We start from the raw sequence: 26,080 nt of genomic DNA on the forward strand, positions 1-26,080 counted from the left end.
TGATGGGTCTGCTTGCCCGCGCTGCTACGGTTACGCTCGCCAACGAATTTATTGTTTTCTGCCCTGATCCACATGCAGATGCGTGTGCCGGTGCTCTGATCCGCGTGCAGATGTGTGTGCCGGTCTTCTGATCCGCGTGCAGATGTGTGTGCCGGTGTTCTGATCCGCGTGCAGATGTGTGTGCCGGTACTCTGATCCGCGTGCAGATGTGTGTGCCGGTGCTCTGATCTGCGTGCAGATGTGTGTGCCGGTGTTCTGATCCGCGTGCAGATGTGTGTGCCGGTGCTCTGATTCGCGTGCAGATGTGTGTGCTAGTGCTCTGATCTGTGTGCGGATGCGTGTGCCGATTCTCTGATCCGCGTGCAAGCGCGTGCGCCGCTGCGCCGGTGAGTTGTGGGGAGTACGTATAATAACGTCATAAAGAACCACAGTTTCATAACAGCCAAAATTCTTATATTACGGACGTCTTTTCGGCCCTGGCGCATTGTCAAGTCTCAGCCGCCGTGAATGAAGACACAAGGCCAAAACCCGGCCTCGAAACAAAAAGCTTAACTTGCATCAGGCTTAAGTTTTTACTCACCTACATGAACACACGTGGAAGACTAGTCATGTTGGCTTTCTCAGCCAACTTAGTGATAAACGACCCAAGATTTCGGGTCAGAAACCTGATTTCATCACAGATGACTATACACCTTGCTTATTGTTTGGCAACAACATGCAACAACGTGCATCAAATGTCTGAACGAAGGGGAACGCAGAAGAGCGTAGTGCTCAGAGGTCCCGAATCGTGACACGTGACACCGTGACCCGTGGCTGGGGGCCAGAACCTTCTCGCACATGCCCGTTCAGAGGCGTTCTCTGCTCCTGGAGTCCATGAGTCTCAGCTCAGCTCATAAGTCTCAGAGTCTCAGCTCCATAAATGGCCTTCTGCACAATCACCACGTACATATCTGCCTCGGCCCGACCCCGGGCCGATCCCATAGATTTCTAAGGGGGGGGGGGGAGGGGATGCGACGACACGCTAGACCGCGGCGCCGGGGAAGGGTCGAACCGTCTCCTGTGGCCAGTGGAGGTTCAGCCGTCTCCTGTGGCCAGTGGAGGGCCGCCCGTCTCCTGTGGCCAGTGGAGGGTCAGCCGTCTCCTGTGGCCAGTGGAGGGCCGCCCGTCTCCTGTGGCCAGTGGAGGGCCGCCCGTCTCCTGTGGCCAGTGGAGGGCCGCCCGTCTCCTGTGGCCAGTGGAGGGCCGCCCGTCTCCTGTGGCCAGTGGAGGGTCAGCCGTCTCCTGTGGCCAGTGGAGGGCCGCCCGTCTCCTGTGGCCAGTGGAGGGCCGCCCGTCTCCTGTGGCCAGTGGAGGGCCGCCCGTCTCCTGTGGCCAGTGGAGGTTCAGCCGTCTCCTGTGGCCAGTGGAGGGCCGCCCGTCTCCTGTGGCCAGTGGAGGGCCGCCCGTCTCCTGTGGCCAGTGGAGGGCCGCCCGTCTCCTGTGGCCAGTGGAGGTTCAGCCGTCTCCTGTGGCCAGTGGAGGGCCGGCCCGTCTCCTGTGGCCAGTGGAGGTTCAGCCGTCTCCTGTGGCCAGTGGAGGGCCGCCCGTCTCCTGTGGCCAGTGGAGGGTCAGCCGTCTCCTGTGGCCAGTGGAGGGCCGCCCGTCTCCTGTGGCCAGTGGAGGGTCAGCCGTCTCCTGTGGCCTGCGCCTGGCCCATGGCCCGCGGTTCGTGGGCCCGCGCACAACGAAAACGCTACATATCATCACCCCTGACACGTACTCAGGTCTGCCTTTCGCGAATTCCAAAGTTGCAATGTTTTGTTTCTAGACTTCTGCTAGATAATTACAGTGCGCATTGCCGATCGTCGCGCTCAGTTAAGGGTGTACAGGGCAGGAGACTGCTTACAGTTGTGTGAGGGAAGGAATCAGGGGCACCGGAAGCTCTCTGAAGTTGGAGAAAGGGGGTGGGGGGATCAGCCACTTTTGTAAGCTCTTTGCAGGTCATACAGAAATGGGCAATGCTAAATTTTCAGAAACTTGAGAGGCTCAGCCCTCCTGTCCTCCACCCGTCCCCACCGGATCTCTTGCACCCTTGGATGGGATGCGTTCAAGTCCCTTGCTTAATATGCAAGGACCAGGGTGACTGGTTCGGTCCGGCGCAGCGACCAATGAAAATATCGATATGACGAAGAAGATGAATATGACGAAGTAGATTATGAAGATGATAATGCAAATCGGAAGACAGGGAAGATCTGAAGAGTTGAAACACGGACACCTTGTCTTTGTTTTTCGCAGTGCGGCTCGGAATGTTGCAGCTCACTGTGTGTGTGTGGTGTGTGTGTGTGTGTGTGTGTGTGTGTGTGTGTGTGTGTTGTGTGTGTGTGTGTGTGTGTGTGTGTGTGTGTGTGTGGTGTGTGTGTGTGTGTGTGTGTGCGTGTGTGTGTGTGTGCGTCTGTTAGTCTACAGCAACGTTGAGGAATACTGGATCATTGTCCGCCCATAACATACATCAGCCCTCTAGTTCAACAGCGTGGGGTCTTCTCTGTGCCCCCACAACTTGCCCCGACCACAGCCGGCTGGTGGTAGCTCCAGCGTCCGACCACCTGTGACGTCTTTCCCGCTGAACTACCTCCTTATTGGTCAGCGGTCGCTCCAGCGTCAGACTACCTGTGACATCTCTTCCCGAACTACCTTCTCATTGGTCATCGGTCGCTCCAGCGTCAGACCACCTGTGACGTCGCTCCCTCCGAACTACCTCCTTATTGGTCAGCGGTCTCTCCAGCGTCAGACCACCTGTGACGTCTCTCCCTGAACTACCTTCTCATTGGTCGGCGGTCGCTCCAGCGTCAGACCACCTGTGACGTCTCTCCCAGAGCTACCTCCTCATTGGTCAGCGATCGCTTCAGCGTCGGACTTTCTATGACGTCTCTCCCAGAGCTACCTCCTTATTGGTCAGCGATCGCTCCAGCGTCAGACTTCCTATGACGTCTCTCACAGAGCTACCTCCTCATTGGTCAGCGTTCGGCGCAGGCAAGTTGTAACGTCTGCACGCCGCAATCGTTCAATGCTTGAGAGAACGGAGCAGGGTCCGTGGCCGACCCATCGGCCGAGCAACGCTGCCTCGACGTCTTGTTTATGACACTATCAGTCTCAGGCCGCATGAGAGGTGGAGATGGTGCGCTCTCTCCGTATCGTTTGAAATTCGAGATGATAGGACGATGCGAAGACCATTACTAGATAGCTCCTATCTGACCCATCAAGATGCCTTTGATAAGATGTATCTTTTATTTGAGCATCTTGGTTCAGTTGTCCTTTTTTTCTAGATTGAACAAAGTTGTCATTGAACTCCCTTGCATCGTTCCAAGATGAGTTGTGCTGGGCGACGCCACCCGTGGCTTAGTCTAAGCCTCAACAACCAGCATGATTTTGCCATGCAGAAAACCTCTGGCGTTGAAATGTGGCGCGAAAGGTGTCCAATTCCTTACTGAGTTTCACGCACACAGCTTATAATCTTAGTAAAAAAATCACCAATGTGCACGTTTGGCAATGGAATGTACTGTAAATGGGCACGTCAAGTCCGCCGCTAATTGTGGTCAAGGCTGTCTTGCTTCCGCTGACCTTTGCCCAAGTGGCCCGCGCCGACCAGCCCCGCCGCATCGCCGGCTCTTCACGCACCGTTGTCGGGGGACAGAAGTGCGCCCGCCGCAGGACAGTACAGGGACGCAGCTAAGGTGGAGCGTGCAGGACAGCCAGGATGCTCACAAAGTATCTTTGAACGCTGCATTGTCGAATGCTGGCAAGGCATCATGCTGACTGCTCTTCATGCGCGACTGTTTTGAGGCGGGAATTATCAACCGCTGTTATCGGAAAAGCTCCGGTAATGGAAACGCGCAATTTAACCACGCTTAGCAACATTCTTTACAGTCGGTAGACTATAAGAGGGGCCTCGGGCGTCTTTGTGGAGCAAACTGGGGCGTTGAAACTGGGATTGGGCTCATTTTCACTGTGGCTGTAACATAGCCAGCAGCCTGTCTGAATTCAGGGTTTTTTGTTTCTTTGCAGCGACTTAAATGACAACAGTTGCAGAATTGTTACAAACAGTTGCCAGTTGCCTCAAAAAGTGGCATCGTAGTGTATCCGAAGAGCTGCAAAATCTGAAAGCTTGTTGGAAGAGAGCCACGATCCAAAGTGACCGGCTGCCGGGAGAGAGCCATGATCCGAGATGGCCGGCTGTTGGGAGGGAGCCATGATCCGAGATGGCCGGCTGTCGGGAGAGAGCCATGATCCGGGATAGCCGGTTGTCGGGAGAGAGCCATGATCCGGGGTGACCGGCTGTCGGGAGAGAGCCATGACCTGAGGTGGCCGGCTGTCGGGAGAGAGCCATGATCCGAGGTGACCGGCTGTTGGGAGAGAGCCATGATCCGGGATAGCTTGTTGTCGGGAGAGAGCCATGATCCGGAGTGACCGGCTGTTGGGAGAGAGCCATGATCCGAGGTGGCCGGCTGTCGGGAGAGAGCCATGACCTGAGGTGGCCGACTGTCGGGAGAGAGCCATGACCTGAGGTGAGGTAGGCCCGGACCACTCGGGCAAAGGTCATGTGTCAAAGGTCACGTCATGACCCGGATGAATGACAGCCACTGCAGCCACTCACCCGTTGCGGCGTCGTCGGCACTGCCAGCACCAGCACCAGCACCAGCACCAGCCACTCCACCCGCATGGTGACCGCTGACCTCAGGGTCGGACCCCTGCCGCCCTGAGGCCGCCTCTGTCTGACCGCAGCTGTCCCGAGGCCTCCTTCGTGTGACCTAGGTCGGTCTCCACCTGCGACGGTGTGGCGACGGTCCGGCGCGCCGGCGGCCGTCTGTAGGCCTACCTGGGCGCCGGGCGCCGCGCCGCCCGCCGATAACGGCCGCCGGCGCGGGCCGGTACACGTGCATCGGAGACGGTCGCTCCGGCAGAGGCGCGCCCAGGCGCGTGGGAGCGGGGGGCGGCACGAGATGCCGCGGACGGCACGGCCGCCTAGGCCGAAACGAAAGCAGCTGAAGTGACGAACCGTTGTTGCGAAAGGCTAACACAGCTTGGTGCAAACCTGTATCTTGTTTTTTGTTAAAAAGTGATTTGTGCATGAAAGAAAATATGAAAATTGGAGGAGGGGTTATATCAAATCGTCCGTTACCACGCTCAGAATCACTCAAATGTTCCTTGATCCAACAAGGGCCAAATATATTATATATATATATATATATATATATATATATATATATATATATATATATATATATATATGTGTGTGTGTGTGTGTGTGTGTGTGTGTGTGTGTGTGTGTGTGTGTGTGTGGTGTGTGTGTGTGTGTGTGTGTGGTGTGTGGTGTGTGGTGTGGGTGGGTGTGTGTGGGTGTGGGGTGTGGGTGTGGGTGTGGGTGGGTGTGGGTGTGTGTGTGTGCGTGTGTGTGGGTGTGGGTGTGGGTGTGTGTGTGTGTGTGTGTGGGTGTGTGGGTGTGGGTGTGGGTGTGGGTGTGGGTGTGGGTGTGGGTGTGGGTGAGTGGGTGTGTGGGTGTGTGGGTGTGGGTGTGGGGGGGTGTCCAGTATTTTGCCCAACAGGGGCATATATCATACTATGATATCTTGCACTGGTATGACAATCTATCGGCGGTGTCTGCTCCATGGTTTAAACTTTAGACCCTAGACCGTAGCCGTTTTTTGTACCAATAGGCGACCGATTTTTTCGCTCGCTGCTGTCCGATACCGTTATGCCGTAACTGCCTTCTCGGCCGACAACGCACATGCGAAACACAAGCTCGTCGCAGAATGTCACTGGCTGGCTACAAACCCCGTCAACGACAGACAGTAAGCACATTTCATCCCGAGAATGCTAACGCTAATCGAAAACGCCAGGTTCTGACCAGGAGGAAAGAGAGTAAGCTTGGAGTCCAGCTACCGCGAAGGCCACGCAGACATCGCGGCGCGGCGCAGAGCGGTCTGCAGCATTTCTGATACCAGACAAGTGTGCCGAGTGGCACTGTCAACATAGCGCGCCGCTTGCTCGCTGCTCACACAGGATACTGTCTCGCCGCGTGCGCCGCGATAGCCGCAAGCCGCGCGATAATCGGCGGCCCCTAGCAACAGTCAAACAGTCCCTGGCAACAGCCGAAATCGAATCTCCCGCGCGTTGAACCAATTGCTGATCGGCATGCCACATGATGTGAGGTTGTGGCCAGTGGCGTTGCCAGGATTTCTTCCAGGTCGGCATCAGAGCGTAATGGGCTTTCAGCCATGGCGACCTCATTTCTTCGCTTCAGGGACCCTGTTTTTTTAGTTGGGGACTGATCTGGCATAACATTTTGATGTCTCGTGGATCCGTTTTTGGCGTGTTAGAGCCTCGCGAGCGTCTTAAGGGAATGCCCCACAGTTGAAGACATTGAAGCAAGCTTTAGATAAGCTCACTTATAACTACTGACATACTTTCAAATGGAAAGGACTGCTCTAGGCAACAGAGTTTCATTGTTGAGTTATTGTTCTTCGGCAGTACGTCATTGTTTGATTACGTCATCGTACCTTGCAGTGGAGTCTCAAGATTTGAATGACGCTATTTTGGCGTCATGGGCGCCTGGGTAACCTTGAAATAGTCTCCCCGAAATTGTCGGAATATCTTCGCGGGCGTTTATCTCAGAAACTAGGGTGTTTAGGTCTTAAGAGGGGCAGGGCTGTGAACTGCACCAAATGATCTTCAAGATGGCTGTTTCAGTTCAAAACCCCATACAAATGTGGAACACTTCCTTCAAACCGCCAACAAGTATTGGAGCCCTCGGCACTAGGAGGTACCCTTGCAGCTGCGTAGCCACTATTTTGCCCAGGCAGGAGCCAAGTCGGTGCATAGGGGGTCCTCTTAGCCAAGGAAAGCCGCTTTGTCACTATGTGGGGTCTGTCTCTTTATTCGGGGCATCCATTTAAACCTGGGATCAAGCCTCGGTCTTGTATAATTCACAAGCTCTAAGGCGCCTTAAACCGCCAAAATCTACTTGGCCTTCGGCTCCAGGGAGCCCCGCCTCTCCCCTACCCCCACCTCAAGGCGGAGGAGCAAGGTCCCAAAAGCCACCCCCAAAAATGTAGGAACAGAGGGCCAAGGGGGCTGAGCACTCCCCCACTCAATGTGGGTGTGCCAGCAATGTTTACTGTCCCCCCCCCCCCCTGCACACTTCTTCAGAATTGATCCGTGTGAGTTTGGCAATTGAGGCGAAATAACACACGGTGGATTCGGCCTGGACCATCCCCAAAACAGGAGCAACAGCATGTGCGACCAGGTGGGTCGCCAGCGGGACAGCAGGTCCGGCGGAGTCGCATGGGACGCGACGTCAACTTTTTGCTGACCAGAGCAGCGATCGAAAAGGAAAGCTTAACGCTGTTAAATTGTGAGTGAGCGCCAATCCACGCACGTTCAACAGCCCCAAAATGCCCCAGGTAGACCCCAGGTGTGTAGGAACAGGGGGGCAAGCGGGCCAACACCCACTTCTCTAGGTGGATGGCCCAGCACCGTTATATGCTCCCCTCCCCCCCCCCCCCACACTTTCAGAATCGATCTGTGTTAAGCTAACTTTTGCGCCATCTTAAACATGTGTAATGTCGCATATATGAATATGCATAATGCAGTATGCCGACTTACCCAGTCCATTAGGCATCTTCTTCAACACGCGTCGGACAACATTGCTCCGTGTTGTAAATGGCAACATCCCTCGCTACTGCCTGCAACGGGCGAATGAAGATATGTTGGGGACGAATTCAAACGCTCTCTAATGCCCAAAGCTACGTTCTGTCCATGCACAGCGTTGGTTCCTCTCCACCCGCTTACAGCGTCTTCAGGATAAGTAGGCGATGTCCGGGATGGATACGTCGAAGGACTTTGACGAGGCTAGGCGTTCGAGGAAAGGCTAGGCATGCTGCACAATTACGGTGTCTTTTGCAAACTGCGTAACAAGACCAGTACTCCGGTGTCGGCATCATTATTACGTCATTTACCTGGCGGGTTAAATGCAGTTCAAACCATTATTACGTCATTTACCTGGCGGGTTAAATGCAGTTCAAACCATTATTACGTCATTTACCTGGCGGGTTAAATGCAGTTCAAACCATTATTACGTCATTTATCTGACGGTTTTCGCGCAGTTCAAGATGGATATGTAAGTATTTGGCGTAAGCCGACGTTTCAGGCAAAGCTAGACCCTACTGCATGCATATCATACCACAGACAAAGGCATTTATGCATTACAACATGTGCCATATTGCATGCATATCGCAATACAGACAAAACCATTTACGTGTTCCAACATATACTTTTCATTGACAAGCAACACTGCCAATCCGCGACACGCGAAAAAAAAACTCAATGCCTCTGCGCTTTCCGCCCTCTGCTCATATACAGGGTTCCACGCGCAAATGTTTGCTTGTTAATGAGAGGGTCCCATTCGCGGGTGTGTATCGTTTCTAGAGAGATGAGTCTTCGTGTCTGTGTGGAGCGTGCGATGACTTTTGTGTTGCTGAGCATTTGGCGTGACAGGCGAGCTTTGTGTTGGGTCTCCGTGCGTGTGCCACAACATATGTATGTATATATAACCGTGTGCAACAATATATATATATATATATATATATATATATATATATAGGTATGCATATATGCATATATATATATATATATATATAGGTATGCATATATGCATATATATATATATATATATATATATATATATATATATAGCATTGAAACCAAGCGGGGGAAAATTTGTCCGTCTACTCTTCATCGGTCACCGGTTACGTGTATGCCGAGCCTGCCCACCCAATTTGAAAGAAACATTCTTTCTCTTATGCGCTCCTCCATTAGCTATGAAACTGGCTATCGCAGATTGTTTTTTAACACGCGCCCGGATGGTCGGCTGGATACCCTTCGTTCGGGTGGGGGTCAATATGATCCCCCTGAGATTTCAGGAACCGAGAGAACTAGACGCCAAATTCACAGGGTGTGTTGACCTGTGCGTGAACTCCCTTAGGTCAAAATTTGGCGTTCCTTGGTCATGAACTTCAGTTAAAATAAAGTCAAACAAGGTCAAACTCCAAGCTGGTCTTCAAAGCGTACCCATAAGCTAGGTACCTGTTGTAAGCAAAAGTCACGTGCTCATTTGAGGTCAGTGACGTTTTTTTTTTACTTTTCGAAGGCCATGGTGACCAGAATAATAGAAGGCTGCCTTGAGTCTTGCATTTGAATATGCGACAAAGATAACGCAGGGCGGTATGCTCCTACAAACGAAATGTTGACCTGGGCAATTTTAGTTCAGTGATCTATTCTGACTTAAGAAATCCATGGAAGAGGTCTAATGCAGTTCCTGTTATCAGTTAATTCGAATGAGCCCCACAAGCTACCCCATACAGCAAGTCCTAGACAAATAAATAGGTTGGTTTTGACCTTGGTCTGACTTTCATATCTGACCCTAGTTCAATTCAATTTGGTCATTCAATTGTTGTGTTGCCTAAGAAAGTATCTCAGAGATGTATGGCTTCGTCTAACACTCCGTTGTTCCATCAGATCGAAGGATTCCCTAGAAATTGACTTGGTAAATCCATGGCCTGACTTTGACCTGCCGTTGGGCAGCGACCTTACTAGGCACATCCAATTTTTGACACTACACGATCCGTCGTTTAATTGTCCACAGCTATGCAAAATTTGGCGCGGCTACGCCGCGCCGTTCGGAAACCACTCCGGAAAAACCCTCGGAAGTCGGAGGAGTAAATTTGACCCCTATCCCACACCAGCGCGTGTAAACCGAGGGAAGACGCTGAAAACCACGGCTTATTTGCGCACGGCGCAAATGTGCATAGTTATGGTGCATATTACCATAGCCCGAAGCGAGCTGACCAAATGAGCGGCGCGAATACAGCACGCGTCTTCTATTCTTCAAGCTCTGATTGGCAGATACGCGAGATCTGCCATTGGCGCGTATGGCCGCCCAGCGAGCCAATCCCAAGCCGGGTCGACCAGGCCGTGGCTGGGTGGCTGCCCGCGTGCGGCACGTCAAGGCCAAGGAGCCGAAGAAGCCGCCTGGCGCGCGGCAGGCCTGTAAGATAGAAATGCCTCTGTTTTAAATGAAAAGGTCATTAGCTGAGCTCGCTGCGCAGTTGATTACGCAAATGGCCAGTGCTTTGCACATAGAGAAAAGTAACTTCGCGGAAGGTTCGCCAGTGGATCGTTAAGCACATGACCCGGACGGGCTTACCATGCGGAGGTCATGCCAGATAAACGTTTGCGTGGATATCCTGCGGTGACGTGACCGGCGAGTTTACGATGCCAGGCACGACAGCTGCCATTGACTACACGTCAAGTGACCGCCATTGTGGTGGTGTGGTGAACCACTGTTGAGATGTTGCAGCAGCTCTTGCGGCAGTGCACGACCTCAAAACGGATGCGTGCACGGAACCGCCTCGCTTCTTGCTGCAGCTGGGGACGTTCCCGAATAGGCAAACCGCCGTGCTCATGGATCCCGATTGCCAACTCTCTAAAACAGCTCGCATGTTTTTATCGATATAAGCGGGCCTGTAGCCAGGCGGGTACACTGGGTGCCCAAATATCATATGAGATCTGGGGTGCACCCCCAGCCGCATTCGGAGCAATCCCTACACTAAGAACATGGGTGTCCAGAGAATTAAATGCAGTCCTTTTTGTGCCGAGCTATGCAACAAATCGTGAACACTGTAAAATGTAATTACCCATGTCCGGAAAAATGAACCGCGTTTAAGCCAAGTTCTCGCCTTTTAACTGGGACGCTGGTGCACACCCTGGGAGTTTGGTCAAGCTACCGGCTGGGATACGAGCAAGTTGAGCGTTGAGCTCGTGATTTCGGTATGATGCGGACGGGGTTCTTAACCTGACAGCAATCGACCCCCAATATACGGAGGCTTGAAGCAGGAAATGAGCTACGAGGCCGATATAGCTTTGGAAATTTTCTTCTAGGACATACTTTGTTGTCAAATCTGCCCGGAGAATGGAAAGGAACATTCTTTCGAGACAGCATGCAGACATCAAGTCTGCCAGGTTGCTTTGAGCAGGTTATGAAAACACCCGAAAGCGCGACGTGGTCTTGCGGTGTTTTGCTCTATTGACCTATGCTGAAACTGGACTCAAATGACCTATCCTGAAAGGAGCAAAGAAAGTGAGAGGTAAGCTGAATCTCACCGAGACGTTTAATTGGTGTCAGTTGTTTCCATGCGTATGTAAAGACACAAAGGATAGGAAGCTGAGGTTGCTTCACTTCCACATACCGCACACCGCCAACGAACAGCCGCCCTGCGCTGCACGGGATAGGCGGCTCAGGAGCACGTGAGACATGTCCAGAACGGGGCGAGACCATTTTCGTCGATGTTTTGGCACCCTCCTGACGTCAAAATGCATCGGGTCAACCTACAGAGCGCCTTGCAAACCCAGTAGTGCAGTCAGTGATCCTGGGTCACCACGAGAGCAATCTCTCCTACACTCACACGCGGAGTTTATGAACATTATATCAGGTGAGTTGTTTGATACAATTGCGAGGAACGTTGTGCATATATATAAGACATTAGTATTAGCCTTATTCCTCGTAGAAAACACCAGAAGAATGGATATATAGATGCTTTGATATCTCGGTATATGCCTTTGTTGAAACAAATTGGTACTTAGGTAAATCCTACACATGGCCATGTAGGAGCTCGGGTGCGCACCCAAAACTGCAGGACTTTAAGTCTGCACTACACCACTTCGGAGTTGAAAAATATATAGCTACCGTCACAAACAAGGTGAAAATATTTCGTGATAAGTGGACCCGCTTGACCGAGCTTTTGAAGAACAGTGAGAGACACGAGGTGCACGGCATGGTGACGGACCGGCCACAGTGAGAGACCGCCTTGTACTGCCCAGCGTCTCACGAGGTGCACGGCATGGTGAGGGACCGGCCACAGTGAGAGACCGCCTTGAACTGTCCAGCGCCTCACGAGGTGCGCGACATGGTGACGGACCGGCCACAGTGAGAGACCGCCTTGAACTGTCCAGTGTCTCACGAGGTGCGCGGCATGGTGACGGACCGGCCACAGTGAGAGACCCCCTTGAACTGTCCAGTGTCTCACGAGGTGCACGGCATGGTGAAGGGCCGGCCGAGGAGATTTCATTCGCTTTGCCCGTTAATTACCCTTGGACATCTTGGTGACGTAACTTCCTGGGCCCTCTTGGCTCGTGGGAGGCAGAGTGACTAGCTGTCGTAGGGAAAGGAAAGGCGGGAATGTGGGGTGGGGTGGAGAGTAGGGTGAGAGGAGGGAAGTTGGGGGGGGGGGGGGCTGTCACATTGGGATAACCGGCGTGCCGAAAGTCGTTGCGCGCCCTCGGGCAAGTCCCTTCGAGAGCCGGGAGCCGAGATTCGAGAACTTGTGCGATTGCACTGCGTATGCACAAGAAAACAATCATTAGGAGTGGGTGATGTAACAGCATTATCCGTTGGAGAAACAACAACAGTGACCAAAAGTGCTGAATGTGTTATTAATTTGATCAAATGTGTTGTTGATGTGTTGCCCGCTTGATATGAACTGTATTTTGCCCGGATTTTGCATACTGCGTTGACAGTTCATGTGCTGTAAATGCGCCGTGGCCACGATCCATAACTAGATTTGAATGTAAAAATACGGCACTCGCACTACGTCGTCTTTATTATATATGGAACGAAAAAAAGTGAAGAGATAAAAATGTGAGAAAATGATAACAAAAAATGATATAACGGATGTAAAAAATGTAACGCATTTCAAAGCTCGTTGTTTGTTCATGTGTATGAAACTGACATGTTCAATAACCTGAAAAAATGTGAAAAAAATGCGAAACACTTCCTTTAAGTACCTCCTGGCTTAGCCACTGGGCCTCCTCGATCTGAATTTTTATAACACATGTGCAACCACAAAACGTTCGGTTTGGCCAAAAGGGCCCCCGAAACCGGAGCGGCAGATGCACATTCTTGCTCCCTACACGCCGGCGGAGGGCAACCAATCCGGGCGCAGAGTGCCCCGGAGAAGGGGCCCCTTGCTGCAGAAGGGGCCCCGCGCGCGCGGGGTGCCCGGATCTGCTTCAGAAGGGGCCCCGCGCGCGCGGGGTGTCCCGGATCTGCTTCAGAAGGGGCCCCGCGCGCGCGGGGTGCCCGGATCTGCCTCAGAAGGGCCCCCGCGCGCACGGGGTGTCCCAGATCTGCTGCTGAAGGGGCCCCGCGCGCGCGGGGTGCCCGGATCTGCTTCAGAAGGGGCCCCTCGCGCGCGGGGTGCCCCGGATTTACCTCAGAAAGGGCCACGCGCCATCGACTGCTGCAGGATCCCGTGACTTGGTGCACTATACTTTTTGACTTATTGATATTCTGCATTCATGCATTTGATTTTCATCCTTTCAAACTTTTTGCTAATTCGACCTTTATCCCTACTGACTTTTTGCACTTAATTCGTATCTTTTTGACCTTTGCCATTTGAATCATCGTCTTCTCGGCTTATCGCCGTTTGACCTTTATTCGTTTGACTTTTGTCCCTATTGACTTTTTGTCCGGTTACCATGCCAAACATAATGCACCACACTCATCTACCACAATCGCCCATGGTTCTGAGCACCATGACACACTCAGCCTACGCCGTCTGCAGAGGCGGAGTTAGGGGTGGCGTTTGGTCGCGTGTACTGAAAGGGGTCACAGGAGAACGTACCGATTCATCACACTTTTTTCATGCATGCAGTATGTTTTCTAGAATATGCTGGCTGCATTCCATGCTCTTTGTTGTCAATATTAACTGCATCGATGTAAAAACAGTTTATGGCCCCAGCTGTGCTCTTCGTGAGAGGGTCCGGCATATGCCCCTGCGCCAGTCGCCGGGCTCGCCTCTGATCGGGCGCTGCGCTCTTCCGTGAGGAGTCCGGCATGGGCTCCTGCGCCGGTCGCTGGGCTCGCCTCTGATCGGGCGCTACGCTCTTCCGTGAGGAGTCCGGCATGGGCTCCTGCGCCGGTCGCTGGGCTCGCCTCTGATTGTGCGCTGCAGCCCGGTATGCAGAAACGATAGCCAGGCGGCTAGCAACGCCGATAAGATACTCGCACAGCCCTGCGGCCTGAGCGGCCGGCCACGGCCATGTACAGCTCCTCCCCACTTCAGAGTGGCCGGCCACGCACGGCCATCTACAGCTCCTCCCCACTCCAGAGCGGCCAGCCACGCACGGCCATCTACAGCTCCTCCCCACTCCAGAGCAGCCGGCCACGCACGGCCATCTACAGCTCCTCCCCACTCCATAGCGGCCAGCCACGCACGGCCATCTACAGCTCTTCCCCACTCCAGAGCAGCCGGCCACGCACGACCATCTACAGCTCCTCCCCACTCCAGAGCGGCCGGCCACGCACGGCCATCTACAGCTCCTCCCCACTCCAGAGCGGCCGGCCACGCACGGCCATCTACAGCTCCTCCCCACTCCAAAGCGGCCGGTCACGCACGCCAACTACAGCTCCTCCCCACTTCAGAACGGCCGGCCACGCACGGCCATCTACAGGTCCCCCCCCCCCCACACACACACTCCACAGCGGTTGGCCACGCTCGGTCATCTACAGTTCCTCCCCACTCCAGAGTGGCCGGCCATGCCGCAGCTTCTCGAGCCTCGGGGATGGTAACAACTCAACTGCGACCGAATTGGGCAGGTAGGGCGAAGGCTCGACGTTTTTAGAGCTCTGGCTTGTTTTGACAAATAACTGAGAATTGCAACAGCTGAGGACGTGCTCTGCTTACCTTCAGCGCGTTGAGGTTTTCCTCAGGACGGTCGCTGCTGCGAATGCTGCACCGATGTTTGTGCGTTGGTTTTTCTGCCAATAAGGCCGTCGGTACGTTGGTACACCGTTTGGCATCGTATGCAGGTACATTTGCAGCAGACTAATCAAAACGCACTTGTACAGAACCACTATTTTCACACGCGAATGCATGATGCCGTTCAACCTGTATCATAAATGGCGATACCTAGGGGTTGGGGGCTCATTGGGCCTTTCCTCCCCCTATCAGGTTCGAGCGCAGTTTTTCACCACGACAGCGGATAATTTAGTTCGAAAATCTAGTGATGAGGAAAACTATGTTTGCTTTAAATCTCATAAATATTACCATGACCAGCAAAACGTAGAGCCCACGGCCGCAATTAAGTAGCAAGACTAGCGAGTAGCAGAGTGAATTACACGGCAGGCAGCTAAGACAACTGTTTAAGGCACCAGAGTAACCAACACCAATGTCTCATTAAACGCTACGTACTGTACCTATGAAGCCATGCGACCCGTATCTGTGATGTGAATGTTACGTACAGAAATACTTACAAAACAAACATTCATCCTTCCGCATCGTCCCGCTACAGGAAAGGTTCTGACAAGATTCGCCACAGGCAACCATTTATTGGAGGCCGCCTGGCTGGACCTGCTTGACGGGAGCCGCCTGGATGCAGCTGCCTGACGGGAGCTGCCTGCCTGGACCTGCTTGACGGGAGCCGCCTGGCTGGAGCTGCTTGACGGGAGCCGCCTGGCTGCAGCTGCTTGATAGGAGCCGCCCGGCTGCAGCTGCTTGACGGGAGCTGCCTTCCTGGACCTGCTTGATGGGAGCTGCCTGGTTGAAGCTGCTTGACGGAGATGTCTTACTCTGGTCACAATGGTCTCCCGGGTGAGTGTGTACTCTTATTTATGCGTTGGCTTAGTTTTACTTGACCGTCGGGTACGTCCCTGCTCAACATTGCGTCTGCACGTGCCGGACATAATGAGCGAAAACAATTTAATGAGACAGACATAGAATACTGGCGACCAGAAAAAACATAACGTCCGAGTATGTAAAGAAGACAGAGTACCATGATAATGGCGTTCTTGCACAATGTTTTTGGAAGGCCAAAAAGCCTACAAAGTATTTAGTATTTATATGTTATTAAAATATTCAATATTTAATACTAGGTATTAAGTGGATTTACATATGCGCCTTTCAAAGGCATTGCAGTTCTGCGTTAGTAATGTGACGCAACCAAAAGCAATCAACATATTTTGTCGGTGAATGCATTACGGGTATCTCACCGGTCTTCCAACTTAACATCGTGTGATGAACTCATCCACGGATGCGTTAACATATTTAAAGATACAATTTTGTCAGAATTTGGAATGAGGCTTCATCGAATAACTGACTGCTATGTATTTGCCGTCCGTAAGCCGCGCTGCCTGATGTGAACCGGCATACTCCGCCCTTCCCTGTCGCCAGCCGTTGTACCCCCGTTGGGCCAGATGTTTTGGGGACAGCGTCAGCAGCTCGGCGCTGCGTTCCGCCCCTCTCCTCCCCCTCCCATCACCCACGCCCCACGAGCCGGGGGCCGCGCCAACACGCACCCCTTATAAACGGGGTCCAGACCTGGCTACGTCACAACTGCTGCGTAGACGCGGTGAGAGGAGTGGTTTGTCAACTCCTGCGTAGACACGGTGAGTGAGAGGAGCGGCTGTCTCTCGGTTGACCTAGTGTGACCTGACCTAGTAGCGCGGAGCGGCCAGAGCCACCTATGTGGGTCATCATTTTAGAGGAGTGTTGCGGAGTGTCCCCCAGTGTCTGGTACCTTGCCTCTTTTTCGCACTTCGGTGACTGCTATTTATCACTGACGATAAGCCTGCCGTATTCATTCACACATAACACCAGTCTGATACGCAACGCACAGGGCATCGGTCTGTTCAGTATGTACTGCTTTTTTCGTCATTTTTGTTGTTTTTGGGTTCAACCACGTATCCAGCATTGACTGTGAGCCAAGCTCGAGCACCACACCTCGTGGCTGTGGGACGAGCCCCCCCCCCCCCCCCCCCCCACCTTATTGAGCCATGCTGCCCCCACTGCGTTTGTTCTACTGACGCGTTGGTATCAGTTTCGCCCACAGCCATTATGAAGATCGCCGTGTTCGCACTGTGCCTGCTTGCTGCGGCCGTGGCCTGGCCGCTAGACCAGCCGGCGGAGGAGGCCTCCGGCATGTCCATCGAGGTGCTGGACCAGCCGGCGGAGGAGGCCTCCGGCATGTCCATCGAGGCGCTGGATCAACCGGCAGAGGAGGCCTCCGGCATGTCCATCGAGGTGCTGGATCAACCGGCAGAGGAGGCCTCCGGCATGTCCATCGAGGTGCTGGATCAGCCGGCGGAGAAGACCTCCAGAATGGCCATCGAGCCGCTGGTCGGAAGTGGAGACGCGCCCATCGACTTCGCAGAACCCGAAGGCAGTGCGTCAGGGGAAGGCCCTCTGGAAATCTTCTGGGCCGGTGCCAAGGAGAACGAGGTTGTGTCGCCATCCGACTCTCCTGCTCAGGTGAGTGCTGACTGCCGGGCAAAGACGTGCTCTTGGTATTGATGTCACGCTAGGTGTCGTGTTCATATTGCTTGGTTGCTCCGCTTCGTTTCACAGCATCGTCTTTGCTGGCAGTGCATGAACCCACAACGGTCCGGAAATGGCCATTCTTATCAACAACACTTAATCCATAATGTCCATGCATGCCTTAAGCCGTTGACCAGTTCGCCAACGCGTCGCGAGTGAGGCAAACGCTTAACCAGCAAAGCTTCAACGAAGTCTGGGCCTCCAACGCCGATCTTAACGAGCGCGTCTCATGCTACAGGACTTGACAGCTGAGTCCAGTTAGAACGGCATCGTCAGCAGCATCTGCTTGCATTCTCAGCTACAAGCAGACCCTGCAGGCGCCACCATTGTCTCCAACCCTGAAGAGGAGAACGGTGACCGTCGACAAACATCGGCACCTTTCATTGTGTTCATATTTGCTGAATGTTTCATGTTTATGGACCTACCTGATAGGACGCGTGAGAGCATGCTTGCCATGCATGTGAGATGCAATAAATGACGGGACTGATACAGCATTTGCTTCCTACCAAAGCCTGACGCTCACAGCACGAACCAGGAGAACAGAGATAGTACTCTCCACAATTATTGGAGGTTTCAAAAGTCAGCGGAAACTTTTATTGAGACCATTTTTCAATGTTTCACCATAACAGGGGCCTAAATTTCAAATCTTTATTATTTAAATGATCGGGCGAACGTCAAGCAAACAAGATGCACCAAGGTACGGAACTAATGTTGAATTTATTTTGCGGGAAATGGAAAAAAAACATACCAATTTCCGCTAAGAATGAAAAGTCCCGCTCGTAGCACCGGTTTTTGTTCAAGGAACGAACGTGCTGTCATTGACGTCATTTTTCCTCTTCGCGTCCATCGAGGCGGCAGCTGTTACAGAGTTTCGTTCGAGGGGCTTCGTTCCAGTCGAGCATTAAACTCAGGGCTTCACTCACGACAGCGCGACATTGACCATGGCTCAAGACCTCGTTGCTATAGCGGTAGATCGGAATGGTCTGAGACAAATTCGCTTCTCAGAATTGTTTTTGATAGTGCTCTGATTTTTGCAAAATATTTGAATTAGGTGAGCTTTACTGCGTGTGTCTGTGTTGCGAACAGGACCAGCGTGGACTTGATCTCTGGCAGCGGCAGAGCTCGGGTGCTGGCTGCTAACAAGGTCAACGAGAGCAAGATGGCGCTCTCTCCGCCCTCTCTCTCTCTCTCTCTTCCATCTCTCTCTCTCTTCCTCTCTCTCTCTCTCTCTTTCTCTCTCTCCCTTTCTCTCTTTCTTTCCCTCCCTCTCTCTCTCTCTCTCTCTCTCTCTCTCTCTCGCTCTCTCTCTCTCTCTCTCTCTCTCTCTCTCTCTCTCTCTCTCTCTCTCTCTCTCTTTCTCTCCCTCTCTCTCTTTCACTCTCTCTCTTTCCGCTCTTTCTTTACTCGCTCTCTTCAGACGGAAAAATATCATTGGTGCCTGCATGCTAGTTCACCAATTTCAGCAATGTTCCATTAATATAAACTTACAATTCTGTGAAGCCACCATGCAGTGCCCATATACCGATGTCGCTCGTGATCTTGCACGCATTTACACAACGTAAGATTTCCCGAATGTTTATGCGTATACCGGAGACGAAGCCAATATTTCCCTCGGCTGCAATTGTAGCACCTTCTCCGAAATTCTACGAACTTGGACTAAACTCTTGCAAAATCTCACCATGTCTAGTGCAGACCTCTTGGCTTATGAGGGGGGGGGGGAGCATATGGTCCCCTTCGCCCCCGCTGGCTGCGTCCCCTGACGTGTGCGGTCTACTAGTTCGCCTGGAAACGCAGTCTGACCCCCACGGCTGAAGCTCTCTCCACGGACACGTCCGCAGAGGCCACTACTTGTTGGTGTAGACGGCGAAGGGAAGCCGAAGCGAGTCCATATACTTGTCAGACGTGATGACAGACAGACAGACAGACAGACAGATAGACGTGGTGCGGAGGGGTTATTGGCGCTGAATGCAGCGTCACTGGAGGCTTTCATCAGCAGGCTCCATTCAGCCAGGCACTGGCGGGAAACACATGTCAAGCACAATCGCTTTCACCCCCAGCAGTTCCCACCTTGAGTGATCGCAATGTTGAAACGAACCTGACTGACGCTACGTGTAATCGCAACGATATGGTATCTTTGGACGAACAACCGAGAAACGCAACTGATCAGTCAGACCCGACGCAATCCGTTGCCCGACCAGCAAGAGCTGACCAGCAACAGCAACGCCTGCGACGAACGTACGACGCACGTGACCTGCTTGGTAGCAAGACGAATGTAATCTGTAACAGTGGGCGTTGTCTTTTTTCTCCGGATTACTTGAGCGATCAGGCAGCTACATCTGAAGTCACGACAGACTGGATGCAAACAGACTGATGCTGACAGACAGACTGATGCCCACAGTCACTGAATACTGACTGGGATAATGGCTATGCTAAACGGCGCGAAATCTGGCGTTCGATGGCCTGGTACAGTGCGTGCTAGACAAAATGACAAAGCATAGGTACCGCTGAACTTACCGCACAAGTGAGGAAAACGAGGGAGGCTGGTTAATTTAACCAGACGAAAACGGACCGACATTGGCTTTTCAACACATGGCTAAGGACAGACTTTCTCAACGCGCAAACCAGCACCTTCAACACGTGACTAAGGACAGACTTTCTCAACACGCAAACACCCTCAACACATGACTAAGGACGGACTTTCTCAACGTGCAAACAGGCACCTTCAACACAAACGCAATCCATACAGCCAGATCTTGAAATCCCTTCCTGGACGAACAAGAGACACTATTTTCTCTGCTCTCGTCCAGGCTGAGATATCTTCTACAACAGATGCTTCTGACAAAGCAAACTTGTTGGACAGGCACTTTGCAGCACAGTCCCACCTTCGCATCGACGAATCACATCAGACCGGCGCCTACTGACGACGCAAGGTCATTGATGAGTCTCATTCTAAACCAGATGACTATTACTGAAGCTGAACTACTACTCAACCATTATTGCTTCGAGCTAAAAAAAAATCGCGCGATCCTGATAATTTCGCTATGAAATGCTTGAAATGTATGGGAATTCTAAGTCGCCAACCTTTTACTAAGCTTTTCGTCGAAATGCCTGTCTATTGCGTGGAAACATGCATGCAACATGCAGAAGGTGAAGCATGCAACCGTCCAACCAGTCAAGAAAGAACAAAGATGCGTCACCTCCCACAAATCATAAGTCCATTAAGCCTCTCCTTGTTTGTCTAAAGCGATTTAGAACATCTGCAAATGTCCTGCCGACAATTCTCTCCCATCGGATAAGCAAAATCGGTTAAGGCCGGGACACGGCACGCGCCTTCAGCTAGCAAATTTGATTCGAAGCAGTTGTAATAAATGTTGACTGAGAACAGGACTCCACCGTCATCTACTCGGAAAAATGATTATATCCACTTGGAAATACCCCGACCAGTCCGGACAAAATTGTACCGAATCTACATACAACCACACTTTGACCAACGCGACAGTCAACACAAAATGAGACGGACACATAACTGAATACGCCGCCCATGACTTCAGACCATTCAGAACTGGGCAGCGTGCCAAATCACTGGCACACACTTTAGAACACATACGGCAAGTGACAACTTTCGCAGAGACCCTGGGCGGGACTCACCCGCCACGCGACGTAAAATCAACAGATTTGCAACTTGACACCACTTGCAGCTGGACACCGTTGATCTTGTCAGGACTTTATGACGCACTCAACTGCTAGGCTATGTAGCGCCCACTGCCTCTCATCCTATCAGGGAGAGCGGGCAGCACAGGGAGACGAACCCCGTACCCCTGGTTTGCCAGACGCGCAGCCTTACCACTACACTGTACGTGGTACCCGCAGTTGGGTGCCCGGTCAGAAGGTCCACAGCACGCGCGATTCACTGTTTTAACACTCATTTATAGGACACTTGAAGAAAACAAACACGCATCAAACGCACGTGCACTTCCACAAAAACACTACATCTTACCAAAACCTTTGTCCCGCCATCTCAAGAGACTGGAACAACCTACCACATGTCATCTCATCGCTTATATTCCATAAATCTTTCATCATTGACACTTTTAGATCGCATTAATGCCCCCCTTCATGGCACCAGCATCGGTACGTTGCCTGTGGTTTAACGACACCTTTCAAAAAGTACTAATTCTATCAAAACTGCTCTGAATGATTGAAAGCTTGCCTCATCTCACGACTAATGGGACCGATGACGAGGTGCAAATTAGGGTGGCGGTTTCTTGGCGATGTCACCGCGCTGGGGGTTGGCGGGAGATGTTAGAATCGCGATTATCTCAGTAGGGGTGTAATCCCGAATGAAGCCTGGAGGCTCATGACCCATAGCTCATAGGCTCATGTCTTTTGCGTTGATCGGAAACGTGAATGGAGGGCAATGCGATGCAAAAATGCAATTGGGTTGGACTGGATTGGATGCGATTGGACTCCGAACATAAAATCATTGCATCTGTGTATCCAATTATTCATACATTTATGCCATCAATCATACTGCTAGTATTTGTCTTGTCAACAAAGAATTGAGCTTGGTTGTTATGATCTTGTCGCATTTCAATTCTGGGGTAATCTATTTGTTCCATTAAAGTCACATAAACTATTCCTTTAGTAACTGAATTCGCTTGCCTGAATGCGTTGAAAATCTTACTAATTTAAGGCCTATTCATTCAATGAGTTGCTCTTTATGAAACTGGTCTCATCGAGCTTCCCCCAAATTTTAGTAAATGCGAATGCTTACAGAATTAAGCCCGGAATGTGCGTGACTGTCGGGAAGGGTATCACACGCACATAATGGCCGAAAACTTATGCATACCCCGCAAATCATCGATTGGCGCGTTTCAACCAGCTCTTACACATGACTTACTGGGAGTGCAATAGATTTAACGCCCGATCAAAGCTGATGTGCACGCTTTATCTAAACAAGATGAGTCGATGGAAACATTGTCGGGCAATGGTTGCAGTTGCAGAGAAGTTGCAGGGAGGGCAGCACCCGGCCGTCATTCGATGCTCTTCAACGTCTACTGAAACGGTGCCTCGGGAAAGTAGCGAATTATGTTGCTTAGAATATCCACTATCAGTTGAAATACTCCCGATGAATATCACGGCGTTGCTCTTGATGGTCCAAGAAAACTTCACCGGTGATAATGAGAGGGAGAAAACTTAACAAAAAGGTCTCAGGCACAGGCATCAACGTGAATAAAAGAGGGGGAGCTTAATTCAATGTTTTCCATGCTCAGCCGCATGGGTAATGTACAACTTTGCAAAACGCGGATTAGCCAAGCACTCTCTTGCATCTACGTTTAGTCCACGACTTGCGTTGTTATGGTCAGCAAGTCTGTCAGATTCTCGTTCCTGGCCCACTCATGGCTGGTTCTAGACTTAACCCTCGCCCTGCTGGAGAGAGGGGGTCGATGCAGCCCCTTAAGGTTTTTGTGGATACCTCTCTGGCATATTATGCAATCACGCCCAACTTTTCAATATCCTATGAGGCATTCATTGCGCGTGTTTTGACACTAAACATGCTTCTAGCTTTTCTGGTTTCGGAGCAGCGGCGTTTTTGAGGAACACTGCACGGCGATCTGCGCCGGGCGCGAGCGGCCGGCGACAGCCGACGGTGCCGCGGCACGCGCGCGGCGGGCCGACATTGTTACATAACAAAGCCTTTATCAAGAAAAATGTTCAAAACGCATAGAAATATACGCCACTGTACTCAGAACTGAACAAGAAGCACGCTTACTTCAACTTTGGGCCGCCATGAGGCGGACCCTCGTTTGTAGCGTGTTGTAAATCTGAAAAGCACGATTCTCACGAAAAGTTTTTCTTTGACCGGGCATAATAGGCTCAATAGTTACCGTAACACCATGAAAACTTGTACCAATCGCGAGATCTTGTTGAGGCCAACTTGCTGTTTTTTGTTGTTTTTGTTTTTGTTTTTGTTTTTGCTAAGCTCTATCTTCATTTGTTTGGAAACGCCAGAGGGGTCGCATTGATCCTCTCCCTGTCAGTTCGCGTTATGAGAAAAGACGAACCAGGGTGAGGTTTAAGCGCATTCTGAATATTTCCGACATGCTAAGCCACCCAAATCAAGTGCCAATGGCTAATCCTGCACCCCATCCGCCGCAACAGCCCGCTACCTGAAAATTTACAATCACAAGAAATCCCCGCACGCGACAAGGATCATCATCATTGCGATATTTCAGCGAACACAAATTGAACTCGCTAACGGCATGTGTTCGTTTAAGGCATATCCACAGCAGCCGTTAAATATCTACGCACGGTGGTCGCATTCCAAAGGAATGCAATTCGCGGTGTCAGTACCAAGGCTGAATTGAGGAGGAGGGGTCGCCATACGGCAAACAGCTTGGAAACACCCGTCCGAGGTTATTGCTGGGGGCGCCGCTATTTGCTCGCCGCCCATTGTGTCCCCGACGCTATTCTCCTTGTTTACGTGACCATTTCACTCTCACCCACCTGACCTACTTTTGAGGATGTTTTCTGCGCCGAAGCAGATCGCTGTCGAACGCCCCAGGACCGGCGTGTGGAGAGTTCAACAGCACTGGAAAGGCTTGCGAAGTGAAAGTGAAAGTAACAGTGGGGTGCTTCAATGCCATCGGCGGCACAGGTAGTCCGAGCGGCGATTGGAGACGCTGGAGTAGATGCAAAAACGCGTCGTGCATAGGAGTGCATGGGGTTTCCGACGCATGGTCGACGTTTGAGGAACGAACAACGAGGTGCAAACATCGAACAACGAAACGAGAAACAAACAATGAAACGAGGTACAAATATCGGGTGATGTCTCCGTTTTCTGTGCTGCGGTGGGCGTGATGATAGGCTCCGCAGCTGAGTACGTGTCCCTCTCTGACCCTTCCCCGTGCCCATGATCAAGTGCATAGGCGTGCATCTCATTTACGTAGTCTCAGATGTTGGAACCGCTTCATGTCAGCAAAGACCAAAGTCTCCCCAAAACAATCGTCCATCAACGACCGCTGCTAGACGGCTTAGCTTTTATGGCAATTGCCTGTATTATATCCCGTCAAAGTGGCAGCAAGTTTTGTGGCCATTTGCGGCCTTGTCATATGCAAGCAGAGTACATTTTCCTACCAGGACACTAAAAAAGCGATGCATTGTTTGGAGCCGACAGTTCAGGCGTCGTGCCTAATTTTGAGTGCAGCGCGCCTGAAAGCGATGCCTGGACCAGAGGATATATGATTTTCAAGAGACACCTTAAAAACTACAGTAAAATTCCAGCTATCTGGTCTAGACCAAAACTAGTTACCAATAAGTCGCAGCCGTTATGCTCGACAACAAACGCCTAGGAAGAAAAAAGCGTCTCGCGTCGCCCTTGAAGCATATTCGTGATACAACAGCAACACAACAAGTGCAGCATTTCCGGGAGCGATATGTAGTATTGATTTGCAACTGTATTGATTTCGTGTTTAATTTTTCATAAAACCTTACCAGGCAGCGCTGTTTTTTTTAGCACGGCATTGGGGCCAATGATAGCCGAATACGTAAGGAAAACGATGGAAGATAACTATAGACTGCGTTCTCGCAGGACACACTGAGTGATGGTGTACAGCATGCTTGAAGGTTTTCCTTATGGCTGTTGGCTTGTATACAGTGCAGAGGCGCGGGCAGCTGTGGTAAGAGCCGTGAGGATAAACAGACGTTTTGGCCAAAAGTCCTGTTCGGTGCTGTACACTGAAACACTAGAGAGGGCCTGTGGCCAAAATGCCGGCTGACTCCCTGATCTTATTAGAGCCTGTATGGTGTACCCACCACCCTACATGGTATATAGTTATATATATATATATATATATATATATATATAATATAGAATTCCACTGCCAGCCAGACGTGCACGGTATATATATATATATATATATATATATATATATATATATATATACCGTGTATCGTATACCCTACCGTGTGGTTGTTGGCCTCCATGCAAGTCAACAACCATCAGGATGACTTCAGCGCCCTCACAATCTGTAGATAACCACCGCATGCCACAGCTATGACGGACTTTGTTGGCATTATTAGCATCATTCGGGCCTGGGCTTAGGTGTAATGGATGATTACGCGCCATGCGATCAGAGCCCAACTGAAGCAAATGCAACGTATTGTGCCAGTTCATAAACCGTTCAATTGGTTTCTTGTCACACCGAATGTTCAGTTTTCCAAGGCATCTAATTCATTGAATGGGTGACTAAAATACCTTGATGTTGTGGCATGATTGTTATTTCATTTCAGCGAACGAATCAGTATATCTCACGGAAATCAAGCGTGATTGAAAAGGCTTAGGTCAGCCCCCATAACCAGTTGACTGGCAGACGCCGCGTCTACACTTTGGCGTAGCTGTCCGGATGCCTACACGCTGTTGTGCAGACCCAAATCAGCGCTCACAGCAAGCATTGACTGCTGAGTAGAGGCCATGCTCAAGCGACACACCCCTGTTGGTGTTTTAACGTGCAAAATGAATGCCTTCGGCCCAGTAGCGCAGGCGGGGGGCACAGGGGGCGCGTCCCCCCCCCTTAGGCTCCGAGGGGTGCGAAGACCTCTCGGAACCTACGATTGAGGGCCCGAAAGGCCGGCCGGAGGTCGCATTCAGGGGCTCGGCCCGCACAACCAGGCACTCC

At 51.6% G+C, this 26,080-nt stretch overlaps 2 protein-coding genes across 2 annotated transcripts in view; one reads left to right on the forward strand and one right to left on the reverse strand.

Moving 5' to 3' along the window:
- The window catches only part of LOC119114199 (collagen alpha-5(IV) chain-like), a 30,080-nt gene extending 25,259 nt beyond the window's left edge, over positions 1–4,821 (reverse strand). Inside the window, 1 exon segment of the mRNA XM_037238399.1 lies at positions 4,631–4,821. Within this exon segment, the coding sequence (XP_037094294.1) occupies positions 4,631–4,696 (66 nt within the window). The 5' untranslated portion in view covers positions 4,697–4,821.
- Positions 4,822–16,458: 11,637 nt separating this feature from the next.
- On the forward strand, positions 16,459–17,664 carry LOC119114200 (uncharacterized). Its single transcript, XM_037238400.1, has 3 exons — positions 16,459–16,474; positions 16,906–17,336; positions 17,641–17,664. The coding sequence occupies exons 2-3, from the start codon at positions 16,923–16,925 to the stop codon at positions 17,662–17,664; spliced, it is 438 nt and encodes a 145-aa protein (XP_037094295.1). The 5' UTR covers positions 16,459–16,474; positions 16,906–16,922.
- The last annotated feature ends 8,416 nt before the right edge of the window (positions 17,665–26,080 follow it).

This window comes from Pollicipes pollicipes, unplaced genomic scaffold (genome assembly GCF_011947565.3).
Source record: "Pollicipes pollicipes isolate AB1234 unplaced genomic scaffold, Ppol_2.1 Scaffold_7262;HRSCAF=8765_pilon_pilon_pilon, whole genome shotgun sequence".
Lineage (NCBI taxonomy): Eukaryota > Metazoa > Arthropoda > Thecostraca > Pollicipedomorpha > Pollicipedidae > Pollicipes > Pollicipes pollicipes.